Source organism: Myotis lucifugus, unplaced genomic scaffold (genome assembly GCF_000147115.1).
Source record: "Myotis lucifugus unplaced genomic scaffold, Myoluc2.0 scaffold_106, whole genome shotgun sequence".
NCBI lineage: Eukaryota > Metazoa > Chordata > Mammalia > Chiroptera > Vespertilionidae > Myotis > Myotis lucifugus.
In genome coordinates this window covers 977,248-992,685 of record NW_005871154.1, presented here as the reverse complement: position 1 = coordinate 992,685, position 15,438 = coordinate 977,248, and the positions used below count along the sequence as shown (strand labels likewise).

Sequence of the window (15,438 nt, the reverse complement as noted above, 5' to 3'; positions counted from 1 at the left end):
GCCTTTTTGAGGAAAGGGGACATCCTGAAATGAAGAAATATTATATGGTTGACCCTTGAAAAACACGGGTTTGAAATGTACAGATTCACTTATAAGCACACTTTTTAAAATAAATACTGTAAATATTTTTTTCTTCTTTGTGATTTTTCTTAACTAAATTTTCTCTTCTCTAGTTTACTTTATTTTAATGTTAATGAAAAGGGGCCGAGCTAATGACAAGCTCAACTGAGGGTGAGGGTAGGGGCACATGACAAGCCTTACAAGGTGGTGACCTGGAGACCAAAAGTAACCACACAGGTGGGTCTGAACATAAAAATTACTAAATAAGCAAGGTATGGTGAGTAGTGACATCTTAGGCTTACTATTCATTTCTTGATCAACTTTAGTCTTTACCTATAGCGAGACCTGTTTTTGTGCATCTAGTACAGCATACCTTTGAAATGTTAAGAGTGATTTTCTTTTCCAGATCTTTCTAAGACACAACTCTGGCACCAGAACACAAGGCCATCAGAGTAGGAGATCACAGAGCTCCTAATTGTTATCTTGTAGCCCACATACCATCTCTATATACTGTAAACCAGGGGTCCTCAAACTACGGCCCTCGGGCCACATGCGGTCCACAGAAAACATTTATCTGGCCCGCCCGTGTTTTTGCCGCCGGCCCTCGGGCCACATGCGGCCCACAGAAAACATTTATCTGGCCCGCCCGTGTTTTTGCTGCCGGCCCTCGGGCCACATGCGGCCCACAGAAAACATTTATCTGGCCCGCCCGTGTTTTTGCCACCGCTGCCTGTTGCTTAACAGCCGACTTGTCCTGGCCCGCAGTGCGCATGTGTGGAATGTACCCTGCACTCTCTGACTCCCCTCCTTCTCTCTGTTTCTCTACTCCTCCTCTCAGTCTCCGGTGTGATCAGAGGAGTCACGAGCATGCCTGTGCAGAGCCTGCTGCTGCCTGAGGACCGAGGTAAGAACAAGTTAGGATTTATTTATTTTTTTTTGAAGTTAGGAGGTCTATTTTATTTCTTTTTATTTTTCAGTTAGTAAGGGCGTTTTTTTTTTGAAGTTAGGAGAGCCCTTTTTTTGAAGTTTTGTTTTTTTACTTCAAAATAAGATATGTGCAGTGTGCATAGGAATTTGTTCATAGTATTTTTTTAAACTATAGTCAGGCCCTCCAACGGTCTGAGGGACAGTGAACTGCCCCCCTGTTTAAAAAGTTTGAGGACCCCTGTTGTAAACATTAAATACTGTATTAACTATCCTATACCCACCAGTGTGAAAGAAGTATGTGTGTCTCCATTTTACATTTTATCCAGTCCTAGAGATTTCCCTGATTAGCTTTCTCCCCCATCCCTAATCTACCACCAATGGACTTCATGTAACCCTCTTTACATCTTCTCCTTTGATTCTAATGTATAAAATAAGCTGCAAAACTGCCATTCTCTGGGGCATTTTCTATTGAGATTCTACTTCTGGGCAGGTTCTCAAGTTTTTGGCTCAAATAAACTCTTATAAAACTCTCCTATAGGCTGGACATTCTTCAGTATATAATACATATAACATAAAAAATGTGTTAATCAACTGTTTTTGTTATCAGCAAGGCTTCTGCTCAACAGTAGTCAAATAGTAGTTAAGTTTTGGGGAGTCAAAGTTATATGTGGATTTTTTTTACTTTATGCAATCCATATAATACAAAGGGTTAAGAGGAAAGATTTCTAATCCCAACTTTTCCACCACCACCTCCCCCCACCTTATCTTTCCAAGTCTTACTCCATTACCAGAAATGTGGGCCCTGGGCTTTGAACAATAAAGTTACTAAATTTTATTTCTTTAAGGTGTTGATTCCTATGCAAGGGCAAGGGCTAAAAATATACCAGTGGTATTCTAAGACAATTGTTAGAAAAACAGTTCAAACTATTCAGATAAACTAGAGTTCTATTAGTAGTAACCACTCTCTCCCTGGAAGCACCATGGGAAATTTTGGAGGGCAGTTAGTCAATATTAATTCTGGATATGTTTCTTTAATATTCTTTAAAATGTATTTGGAAAACAAGGGGAAAACACAAAAAGTGAAAATCTGTAATAAGCCCAATATTTAAATTTTAGTTCTATAAAGAAGTCAAAGTCACTCTTAGGTTTAGACTTCAAAACGTCCTTGCTTAAAGGATGCATATGTTTTCTCAAGGATGCTTACCTTTCTGGTAGTACCTAATAGTTAACTTTAGTTCAAGCTGTTGCTAAAATAAAAGCCTAAGGAGGCAGGTGAATGGGGCTGTTTGGTTCCTATAGCCAAGCAGTCCCTTGGCCCTCTCTTACACAGAAACGTGTGTCAGAGTAATCCATTCATCCGTCGCTCAGGGTCTGCTGGTCAGTCCCGGCGTGAGATGTGTTACAGTGTGTAAGGACTTGGTAAATAGATTATTTAGACCCTACATATCCAGGGTTTTAGGACTGTGTGTGGGCAAAGAAAAAGAGAGGAGTACAGAATAGGGTGTCCAGGGGTAGGAAAATAAACCATCTATACCACAATACCTGGTTAAACTTATAAGAAGTACAAAGGTAGGGGAAGTGTTAAGGACACTGAATTAGAGTTAGAAATGTTGTATTCCAACATAATAGCGACTTTAAAATATAGTCTCCTAAACTCAACTTGAGCAAGTCATTTTATCTTCTCAAATTTTAGTTGCTTTATATTAAAAATTTTAAAAATCAGTATTTCTAGCCCTACCTGGTTTAGCTCACTGAATAGACCCTTGGCCTGCAGACTGAAGGGTCCCAGGTTCGATTCTGGTCAAGGGCACATGCCCGGTTGTGAGCTCGATCCCCAGTGGGGGTGTGCAGGACATAACCAATCAATGGTTCTCTCTCATCATTTATGTTTCTATCTCTCTCTCCCTCTCCCTTCCTCTCTGAAATTAATAAAAATATATTTAAAAGAAAAAAATGGGTATTTCTTCATAGAGTTGTTGTGACAAATTTATAAAATAACACTTATAAAAGCAATTTTAAAGTGTAAATTCATAATAAATACAAGGGACTTTTATTAACATTGTGAAAATGAAAAGCAATGGCTTAGAATAATTTATATCCCATACGCCGGGCCAGAATTTAACCCAAAACTAAATCTTTTTCTTATTCTAAAATATTTAACCTATGAACTTTACTATCATATTTAGATAATGGGAATGTAAAAATTCCTAGAAAAATATAAGCATATCAAACACAGTAACTTATAAAAAGTAAAATGCATTGTGATCAAGTAAAATTTATCTAGAAATAAAAGGTTTAATCAAATATTAAACATCAAACTTTATAATTTACCACACACACTGATTTAAAAAGAAAAATCATACAATCATCTCAACAAATGTAAAATTAAATATTTGACAACATTCAACATCCATTCGTGACCACCCCCACCCAAAAAAATCCCTTTCAAATAACTGGAAATAGAAGGAAATTTCTGACTTTTTCAAGAAGGAAGTATCCTGACTTCTCTCTGGATCTTCTGAATGAGAAACTTTGAAAATGGAGCCTGGGATTCTGTATTTTACTGTGGTTTGCTGGTGACTGTCTTGCTGTCATGGCTGAATTGTACAACACTGAACTAAAAAGTAGGGTTTTTTGTTTTGTTTTGTTTTTTCCAGTTTAAAAGGAGGCTTTTACTCCCTCTCTCTTCCCATCAAGTACCTCTTAAATATGTTTCTTATTCCCCCAAGCTTTCAGCCGATGCTTTTACCCAATATATACTACTAAATGTTGACTTGCATAGGCAGGCAGAGTGGTTAGGGGCGATCAGGCAGGCAGGCGAGCGATTAGGAGTCATCAGGCAGGTAGGTAAGCAGTCAGGGGTGAGGCAAGGGGTTAGGGATTGAGCCACAACTGGGGCATGTGCCCTAAGCAGGAATCCAACCAGTGACCTCCTGGTGCATGGGATGATGCTCAACAAACTGAGCCGCACCAGCTGGGCTAATCTTAGTTATTTTATTACACCTCTTTTGTCCCTAATTTCCCTGATCTATAAATTAATGAATAAAATGAAATTATCTTTAAGAATTCTTTCCTGTTCCAGGAAAATGGGCAGTGAATGAAAGTATGTGAAACTGAGATTTGGAGTGGGATAAGAAATGTATCAGTAAGCTCTTGAAAGTTGACAAATAAAATCTTAAAGATATTATTTTTAACCTCATTAGGCATAAACATTGCTCTAAGAAACAAGGGAATAGAAAGAGAAAGTGTAACCAAATTCAACTTTGGATCTTATGACAAAAACTAGAGGCCCGATGTCGGGTGCTGAGGCAGAGGTGATTAGGGGCAATCAGGCAGGCAGGCAGGCAAGCAGTTAGGGGTGATCAGGCAGGCAGGCAGAGTGGTTAGGGGTGATCAGGCAGGCAGGCGAGCAGTTAGGGGTGACCAGGCAGGCAGGCAGGCAGAGTGGTTAGGGGCGATCAGGCAGGCAGGTGAGCGATTAGGAGTCATCAGGCAGGTAGGTAAGCAGTCAGGGGTGAGGCAAGGGGTTAGGGGTGATCAGGCAGGCAGGCAGAATGGTTTTGGGCGATCAGGCAGGCAGGCAGGTGAGCAATTAGGAGCCAGTGGTCCCGGATTGTGAGAGGGATGTCCGACTGCCAGTTTAGACATCCCCCGAGGGGTCCCAGAGTGTGAGAGGGTGCAGGCTGGGCTGAGGGACCACCCCTACTCCTGTGCACGAATTTTGTGCACCGGGCCTCTAGTGTTTAATGGAAAACAAGCTAGTAACACAAGGCCACATACTATATAATTTAACTCATTTAAAAGTACAAATAGGGAAATCTATAGACAGAAAGTGTATTAATGGTTGTGTAAGGCTGAGAGTGAAGGGGAAAGTATAGGGGAGTGATAGCTAAAAGGCATCTTTTTGAAGTGATGAAAATGCTCTAAAATTGACCGTAATGCTGGTTGCACATATCTGTACATATATTAAAAACCAATAAAGTATTCAATTCACTTTAGGTGAATTGCATGATATGTGAATGGTATCTCAATAAAACTGTTTAAATAATTGGGAAACACATTCTCATTAAACTAAAAAAAAAAGAAGTATATAGGAGCCTTTTCTAATCAGAGCCATCAATCCATGATTAACCTGGTTGTTCCTTCCAAGAAATCTTCCCTGATTCCCTAGCTGACCTAAGTGAGGCTCCCTACTGCTGACCATTATTGTAGTTCCTTCCACTAGGAACAGATTGAATGTATCTGTTCCTAGGCTGTCTTCACCTTCACTTGTTATCTTTTTGGAAGATAAAGTAATAACAGATTAATGGTTGATTCCCTGGGGTCAAATACAGAGTCTGGAACATAATGGACAAAAAATAAATATGTTATATGGATGAATACTCCAAATAATTTTCCCCCACTGCAGAATTATAGAGTTTTACCATGAAAGCATTATACAAATATATAATTTTAAAAGGCCAATTCATTTAAAATGGTACTTGATTATCAGCTCCAGACATGGCCTCTTAAACTTATCACTAAAGTACTTACTTGTAAAGGACATAAGTAAAGATCGAATTCACACCATTATTTAAAGGGACACTGACAATTTAGGAGCTAAGAATTTCAACTAATTATAATACTGATGGAGCTGGTTAAAATGAACCAATATATAAACAAACATCAGTAAGTGTCCTGTTCATACCATCATCTCTTGAAGTAGGAGAGTCCAACCCACGAAAGAAGTTAAAGAGATCATTTATCTCTGTCCTATTGATTTAGAATTCTCCAACTGACAGATCCAGGCTTTTGTTAAACAGGAAAATGGGCATCCACCTTTCCATGAACAGCCATCGCTTAGTGGAGGTTATGCTTGATTCACAAGAATACCATTCCACACCCCACATCTCCCAAGTATAAAAAAATATCCATAAAGATATAGCAATTCCAAAGACACATTAGGGGAATGTTTGTGGGGAACCGATATAGGGTTGAGCCTCAGACTGACCTGCTGGCAAAGTCACAAACAAGTCCCAGCTTAGAGGGCTCAGTCCTCTTAGCATAATTAGGCTTGACCTAATAACACTCCCTAGATCTTATCTGGGAAGCTAATGGGCTGAGGGAAGTGCAGGAAGTGTAACTATGGTCAAAACAAGTGAAACTCACAAGAACTGTGTAACTATGGTGACCACTGCCCTGTTTACCTCTGACTATAAAAGGTTGGTAGGCCTGAGCACCAGTGGAAGTCCTTCCTCTTGAGTTGGACTTACCCGCCTGGCCACCCAATATTTCCAAATTATCTCTTGTCTTTTCTCTTTCATTTGTGTGTGGCTCCTCTTCCAGATCCTGAACCCTGAACCACGTGGGATGTGGAGGGAAACATTTACGACAAATGTTGGCATTTATTTGTATCCGTTAGCCAAATATAACTGGGTCACTTTGTGGAGAGTCTTAGAGACATGATATTCCAGCAAAACAAACTAAATATTGCCCAGCTGGTGTTGTTCAGTGGTTGAGCTATGAACCAGGAGATCACAGCTCAATTATTCCTGGACAGGATGCATGCTTGTGTTGCATGGCTTGATCCCCAATAGGAAGTATGCAAGAAGCAGCCAATCAATGATTCTCTCTCATCACTGATGTTTCTATCTATCTTTCTCTCTCCCTTCTCTCTGAAATTAATAAAAAATATATTTAAGAAAAAAATAAATATTGATGTCAAAATTTTGAAAAAGAATTATATGTTTTTATTTAACTATTTTAAAGAGGAAGCAAAGGGAAAATTACATTGCAAAATTTCATATTAATCTTTACCAAAACTTTCTTAAAAGAACTACAAGCAAATGCTCATGATATTTCTTTTTTTCTCTATCCTACAAAGTTTTATAAAATTCTGATTTTTCCTATGAAAACAAAAAAATATTCTAAGATTCCATATAAAATAAGTTATATGTGAAGAAATAAATAAAAATAAGGATGGCCTCTCACTTCTCCATGAAATCAAATGTCTCAAGTCAATGGATTTTCATCTTTATATTTTGATAGAGAAAGCTTCCTATGCTACGAGTTTCTTCAAGACAAAATATTGTTTGTATCAGTTACAGTTCACAGTTATATCTTTGCATTAGTCTATTTCACATTAGAGATTTCTTCAGGTATTGTGTGATCTTGGCTCACATTTCAACTTAAATTGCTAAAAAGCTTATTGAGTATGTTGGGTGTGGGTATAGGCTTAACAGAGAGGTCTCTGAAAAAGCTGTTTCATTTGGAAACCCCACACTGTTTTCTAGCACTGGTTAGATTTCTCAGAGAAAACTGCCTATCTCTTCCCAGAAATAGAAAAGAAAACAAACAGCTGTTAGAAATCTAGGAGTTAAACTGGAGATGAGGGTTGACTTTTGGGGACCACCTTTGTATAGGTAGATGGGCTTCTTCCCAGTTCCTCTGTGTTCAGTGCAGTACCCCCACCTGCAGCTGGGCATTTCATCCCTTGGAGAAGGTGCGGAAAAGGTTCTCAGAGAGGAATGTATCTTCTGTGCTTCTGCTGGCTGGCAGTGGAGTGCTGGAGGAGACACTTAGACTGCGGTTCGAGATCTTGGAATTAAACTGCATCTTCAAAAGACTTTCCAGGAATCATACTGTTTTCAGTGTTTCCTCCACACTCACTTCCAGAGTTACATTGTGTTGTCAATTCCTGCACCTTGCCGATTTCCCTCAGTACACATTGCATAGGTTTGTTGATTTCCTTCCTTCCAGTTTAGGGCTGAGCTTGGTGAGGACTGCTACCTTTACCATTTATCTTTTGCATCGCATCTTCCCAACTGTGCTACTGTCTCTTCTTTCACTCATGTCCTCGTGAATTAATTCATTTACGAATCCCCTTTATCATTTATGTGTACTAAATTTTATCAGGAAGTGAAACTGAAGTACGCTTCAGCCAAATCTATTGCTGTATTTATAATTATAAATAATCTAGCTACTAAGATGAATTCTAGTTGGTCACAATGCACTATTTTTAAAATTAATTTGCTGGTTTTGTTTGCTAAAATTTTATTAAGATTTTTGCACTATGTCCATAAGTGATATTTCCTTTTGGTTTTCCTTTTTCATACAGTCTTGGTGTAGTTTCAAAATAAAGGGAACTGGACTGTTTTTATTATCTATAAGGATTTAAAATAGGAAATATGTGTTCCTGGATGTTTTGACAAAACATAACTGTGAAACTACCTGGGAATATTGCTTTTTTCAAAGACATGGATATTTTGCTACTAATGAATTACTTTAATTGTTTTAGAGTTTATTCAGATTTTCTATTTCTTACAAAGTCAGTTTTATTTATTATATTTACCCAAAAGGCGAAAGAATCTAAGCCTTTAAATTTTTAATCATAACTTTATTCGTGGAATTCTTATATGATTTTGTTTAATACTCTCTGCATCTACAGTTATGTTACCTTTATAAATTCATAGTTAATTTGTGCTTTCTCTTATTTTTATCAATCTACTAAGAAATTAAACTATTTTATTAATTCTTAAAAAAAATATTTTCTTTATTGTTTAGTTGTCTCTAAAGTCACTAATTGTCTTATTTCTTTTGTTTAATGCTCTTTGGCTTCCTCTGTTTTCCCTTGAACTAAACACTTAAATCACTAATTTTTAGTAATATCTCTATTGACATATACACATTCTGAATTATAAATTTCCTTCTAAGGAACATTTTTGTCTGCATATTCCAGGTTTTGTTACATAAAACTTGTACGTTCAACTCTAAAATATTGTAATGCCTGTTTTTATATTTTTTATAATTTATTATTTATAAATATACTAGAGGCCCCATGCATGAATTCGTGCACAGGTGGGGTCCCTTGGTCTAGCCAGCAATCAAGGCTGGCCGGCCAGGGGGGAGGGACTGCAGGAGGTTGGCCGGCTGGGAGGAGGGACCACAGGAGGTTGGCTGGTTGCAGGAGGTTGGCTGTGGGAGTGCACTAACCACCAGGAGGCAGCTCCTGCATTGGGTGTCTGCCCCCTGGTGTTCAGTGCGTGTCATAGCTACCAGCCAGTCATCCAGTTGTCCAGTTGTCTGGTCATAAAGGTCACTTGGCTTTTATATATATAGATGGTGTGTGAATTCCCTTTTTGTTGTTGTTATTCCTCATCTGAGGATATTTTTTCCATTGATTTTTAGAAAGAGTGGAAGTGAGGGGTAGAGACAAAGAGAAACATCAATGTGAGAGAGATACATCGACTGGTTGCCTCCCACAGGAGCCCCAACTGGGGTCGAGGATTGAGCCTACAACTGAGCTAAGTGCCCTTGAACAGAATCAAACCCGAGACCCTTCAGTCCACAGCTGAGCCAAATTGACAAGGGCTATGAAGCTAATTCTTACCTTTATTATAGTGCGGTAAGAAAAGACATCTGTGCCGAGCCTGCATGGCTCAGTGGTTGAGCACTGACCTATGAACCAGGAGGTCACGGCACTATTCCTGGTCAAAGCACATGCCCGGGTTGCAGGCTCGATCTCCAGTAGGATTCTGGCAGGAGGCATCTAACCAATTATTCTCATCATTGATGTTTCTCTCTCTCTCTCCCTCTCCCTTATTCTCTGAAATCAATAAGTAAATACATTAAAAAAAGATAAAGACATCCGTATAATTTTGTTTACTCACTGTTCTTTGAGATTTAATTTTTGGCCTAGTTGATGGTCAATTATTAAAATATTCTACATTTTACTTAAAAAGATGAATTTTGTTGTAACAGTTCTTGAGAGAGCTCTCTTCCCAATTTTGAACATTTCAGTATCAATATTCAATTTTGTCAATACTTGTTCTATAACTTTTGGGAACTATAAAACTACAGAGAATTTTTATGTGGCTGGTGCAAAATTTTAAAATATTTATAATGACAAAACAAAAAACCTATCATTAAAATTTAGATTATACAAGTAAAATGCTAATAAATGGAAATAGGTAGCCTTGAATTTAGATAGTAGGGAATTATTTCTTTATTGTCAACATTATCATCTTTATCCTCAATAAAAATTTTTGGCTTGACGTCTATTTTATCTAATAATAATAAAGCTACAACAGATTTATTTTGATTCATAATTTCCTATGTTTCTTCTTTTTTATTCTGTCTCTTTACTTCAACATTTTGGTACCTTTACATTTGGGATCTTGGTTGGGGCAATGAATAGGTGCACAGAAATTCAGCAAAAAAAAAAAAATTAGCTTTCTGGTAAATGACTTGGTTCTATGTTTAAGTGATGGCTTTTTATCCTTAATAAAGCTTTTACCTTAAATTCCATGTTGTTTATTATATTATAGTTCTACTACATTTGTAAACTACCCAAATTACTCAATATTATTATTGATTTTTATGGTCAGTATATTTGTAATTTCCCACCACTTCTCCTCCTAAACATGACATACATTGTTTAGACATTCTTACTTGAAGGTTATGAATGATAAATATTCATAGCTTTCCCCCAAAAATGTCTATATTTAATTCCATTCTTATATCATAATATATTAAACTGTAAAATTGTGTTTGGGGACTATTTTCTTTTAGTACTTTGCATATATCCTTCATATTGTCTTCTGTACATTATAATTGTCAAATTATTTTTAAAAACTTATCTGTCTTTTCTATCAGATTCTTTATGTGTGTGTTTGCTTTTTTTTTCTTTTGTTTTACTATAATACATTTTTTTTGCTATTAATCCTCACCTGAGTATATTTTTTTCCTATTGATTTTTAGAGTGAGTAGAAAGGAGGAGGGGTGAAAGAGAGAGAGAGAAACATCGATGTGAGAGACACGTCAATTGGTTGCCTCCTGCACATGCCCCAACCAGGGCCAGGGATCCAACTTGAAACCTAGGTACATGCCCTTGAACAGGAATTGAACCCATTACTTCTTGGTGTGCAGGCTAACGCTCTAACGGTCCAGCGGTTCTCAACCTGTGGGTCACGAACAATGAAAATACATCCTGCATATCAGATATTTACATTACGATTCATAACAGTAGTAAAATTACAGTTATGAAGTAGCAATGAAAATAATTTTATGGTTGGGTGTCACTACAACATGAGGAACTGTATTAAAGGGTCGTGGCATTAGGAAGGTTGAGAACTACTGCCACTGAGGATACCGGCCAGGGCTATAATATTTTTGGAACTCTATGTTATTCATTCTGCTTGCAGCTCAATGCACTTCTTAGATTGAGGAATAATTTTGTCCTATAATTCGTAAGACTTTTAGGCACTTGTGAGCGTTAGTCATCTTTGTGACTTCTCTGTGCTGATGGGTGTGTTAGTGCTATTCAACCTCTCCTGGAAGAGTAACCTTTTCTCATTGCCAACTTTGTACAAAGGTTTCCATTTCAAAATCTGTCCTAGATGAGTGTTAAAACTTCATCTCCTGGCATTAAGAACATCTCAGAATTATTATCTTCATATGTACTAAGTACATCAGATTGATAGATTACTTTACTGGCTTTTAATTCTCTATTGGGTTCTGGAACCAAGATTTTCTTTTTCTCCCTCCCTCCCTTCCTTTCTTCCTTCCTCCTTTTCATATATATATATCCTATCTAATAAAAAACAAACATGGTAATTGACCGTACCTTTGCTACACCTCCCATTGGCTAATCAGTGTGATATGCAAATTAACCACCAACAAAGATGGCGGCTAATTTGCATACTACAGGCGGGGCGGGACAGCGCGAGCCGCCAGTGCGCAGCCATCCAGGGCAGGCCCGGCCCCGCCTTGCTGCCCAGCCCCAGAAGTCCCAGGAGCCGGCCCCACCTTGCCGCCCGGGACCCGATCGGCAGGTCCCGGGCGGCAAGGCAGGCCAGACCCAGAAGCCCCAGAAGCCAAGACAGATTATGAGGGTGAATCTAAAACAAAACCCACTTTAAATATAAAGACACATATAGATTAAAAGTAAATGAATTAAGCTGCAGCCTGTTTTGCTCAGTGGATAGAGCATTAGCCCGTGGACTGAAGGGTCCCAGGTTCAATTCCAGTCAAGGGCATGTACCTCAGTTGCTGGCTTGATTCCCCAGTCCCTATCAGAGCATGTGCAGGAGGCAACCAATCAATGTGTCTCTCCTTTTCCCTTCACTCTCTCTAAAAGTCAATGGAAAAATATCCTTGGGTGAAGATGAACAAAAACAAAGTAAATGGATTAAGTAACATTAAAGAGATTATAAGAAAAATATATTCCAAATTTTGTTAGTTGTATAATAGTTATGTTTAAATTATTAACACCTAAGAAATTGGGTGAAGGGTACATGTAATATGCTGTAGTATTTTAAAGTTTTTTTACATGTATGAGATTATTTCAAATTAAAATATTAAAAAATAAAAATTAATAAAACATTGATTGAAATGTATCTGCATTACATGAAAAATCTCCTAATTGCTTCTGGCATAATTTATTAAATTGTGCTAAAATTTACAAGGGTTCAATTAAAATATATCTTAATTCTAAATGATATAATAGAAAATATATAATAGTGCAGTTATAAGCACTTATCTGAAAATAAAAATTTAAACAAGTGAATTTAAAGAAGGGATTAGCCAAAGAAAATATATGCACAACCCATGGACACAGACAACAGTATGGTGATGGCCAGAGAGAAATGGGGGGCAAGAGCTGGTTAGAGGGGACAAAAGGGGGGAAATAGGGACATCCTATATCTTATCTAATAAAGACAAAAAGGGTAATTAACTGTACCTCCGCTACGCTTCCCATTGGCTAATGAGGGCGATATGCAAATTAACTGCCAACCAAGATGGCGGCCGCCAGCCATGCAGCTGAAGCGAACATGAGGCTTGCTTGCTCCAGTGATGGAGGAAGCCAAGGTTCCCGGCCTGCGGCAGGCCGGCTCAGAGCCCGAAAGCAACAATGTTTCAATTATAGAAGCTAAACAAACCCCAGATACCTGCTTTCAGATGGCTGCGGCCTCAGAGCTGGAAGCACCAGTGACGGCAACAATGTTTCAATTATAGAAGGTAAATAAATCCCAGAATAAAAAAAAAAAGAAAAAAAGGAGAGGCTGGGAGCTTCAGTCACCCGCCAGCCTGAAAACGACCCTCAGCCCCTCACCCAGACTGGCCAGGCACCCCAGTGGGGACCCCCACCCTGAAGGGGTTGTGACCAGCTGCAAACAGCCATCAGCCCCTCACCCAGGCTGGCCAGGCACCCAAGCGGGACCCCCACCCTGATGTGGGACACCCTTGAAGGCAAACCAGCCCACCCCCACCCGTGCACCAGGCCTCTATCCTATATAGTAAAAGGGTAATATGCAAACTGACCCTAACAGCAGAAAGAGTGGGAATGATTGGTCACTATGACACACACTGACCACCAGGGGGCAGACGCTGAATGCAGGACCTGCCCTCTGGTGGTCAGTGCGCTCCCACATGGGGAAGCTCTACTCAGCCACAAGCCAGGCTAATGGCTGCCAGTACAGCAGTGGTGGAGGGAGCCTCTCCTGCCTCCTCAGCAGCGCTAAGGATGCCTGACTGCAGCTTAGGTCTGCTCCCCGCTGGCAAGTGGACATCCCCCAAGGGCTGCCAGGCTGCCAGAGGGATGCCTGATTGCCATATTAGGCCCAATCCCCTGGGGAGCAGGCCTAAGCCAGCAGGTGGTCATCCCCCGAGGGGTCCCAGATTGTGAGAGGGCACAGGCCAGGCTGAGGGGACCCCCCTCCCCCGAGTGCACAAATTTTTGTGCACCGGTCTCTATTATATAGGGACATCCTATATAATAATAATAAAAGGCTAAAATGCACATTGACTGAATGGCAGAATGACTGGTTGCTATGATGTGCACTGGCCACCAGGGGGCAGATGCTCAATGCAGGAGCTGCCCCCTGGTGGTCAGTGCACTTCCATATGGGGAGTGCCACTCAGCCAGAAGCTGGCTCATGGCTGGCCAGCGCAGTGGTGGTGGCAAGAGCCTCTCCCACCTCCGTGGCAGCACTAAGAATGTCCAACTAATGGTTTAGACCCGATCCTTGGGGGCCTAAGCCTTTAGTCGGACATCCTCCAAGGGCTCCCTGGCTGTCAGAAGGATGTCTGACTGCAAGCTTAGGCCTGATCCCCCGGGGAGGGGGCCCAATTTGACAGGTGGACTTTCCCCCAAGGGTTCTGGGCCTGTGAATGGGCACAGCCCGGGCTGAGGGCCCCCCCCCCCCCCCCCCGCCCTGGAACAAATTTTTGTGCACCGGGCCTCTAGTATATATATATACTAGCTTCTTTTATGCTAACATAAATATATATATATATATATATATATATATATATATATATGTAAAGATGTATATATATGTTTATTGTAAAGATTAAGTTTATTATAAAGCATGCTGAGAATCTGCATCAGTTTTTTACTTCATGTTTCTACAATTACATATTATATTTATAACCCGGAGAGGAAAACAATCAAATGAATCCCTAGGAGTCTCATAACAAAAAGCTTATATGTGACATATTCTCATTTCTCCTTAATTTAGACACTAAAAGAAAATAAGGAGACTTTCATTACAAAAATAAGTCTGTTAACCCAGCTCTTGTGAAAAGATTCTAAGCCACTAAAGAGTGGCATAGACAAGGTAGACTGACTCTGCTGTAGGGCCCGGGCTGTCAAATCAAAGAAAAGCTCCCCTGTTTTCTGTCATCCTGATGTAGACTCGATGTCCTTAGCTCACCCTTTGCACAGTATGTGCATTTAATCATTATAACACCAGGAAGTGAAACTGAATCATACAGTTAAAAGTATCTGAAAGCTGTCAGTGCTCTGTACATTCCTAGTTTGTAATAAACTATGTTTTCTTGACAGGGTGAAAGAAGGGAAGACACAATTGGATTGATGTGGTGTATAATGTGGTATAGCTAAAAGTTTCTATGGGAAACTAGCAGATTTTCCCACAGTTTCTCTTTCCCCAGGACTGCTTCATAAACTGTATTGATGTGGGGCAATTGGCTCATCCCAGCTTCTTTTATGCTAACATAAAGCCCAACACTTCAGGCTGCATCAGAGTTGCCTTCCTACGGCATAAAGGATATGTTTTCTCTGTGTTTCAGTGCTTCTGATCATATGACATAAATATGACTTTGTGTACAGTAGCAATTTTTATCTGATGATATCAAAGGCTTTGTAAATATCAGATCCTTTAGGAGTTCAAGTGGTCACAAAGAATGGGGAATTGTATGTTTGAGAATTCAGTTACAGCTACAGACCACTCAGAGGATCAGGGAAAAGTTTCTTACTCCCTTAGACTGTCTGATTCTCTATCATATAAAATAGAAATAATATGATATAGAATCTAAGTAGCACAAAGATATACTTGTTACTAAGCTCAACTATGAATAAATTGAGATCATGTGAGATGAAAGGGAAGTTGATAATTCAAAATTTTATTGTCTGACATTTTTAAAGAAGTACTTCATATAAGAAACAAATGG

General features: G+C 39.3%; 1 protein-coding gene across 1 annotated transcript in view; it reads left to right on the top strand.

Moving 5' to 3' along the window:
- Positions 1-899: 899 nt before the first annotated feature.
- The window catches only part of TYR (tyrosinase), a 91,939-nt gene continuing 77,400 nt past the window's right edge, over positions 900-15,438 (top strand). Inside the window, exon 1 of the mRNA XM_023757385.1 lies at positions 900-964. Within this exon, the coding sequence (XP_023613153.1) occupies positions 928-964 (37 nt within the window). The 5' untranslated portion in view covers positions 900-927. The remainder of the gene's footprint in view (positions 965-15,438) is intronic.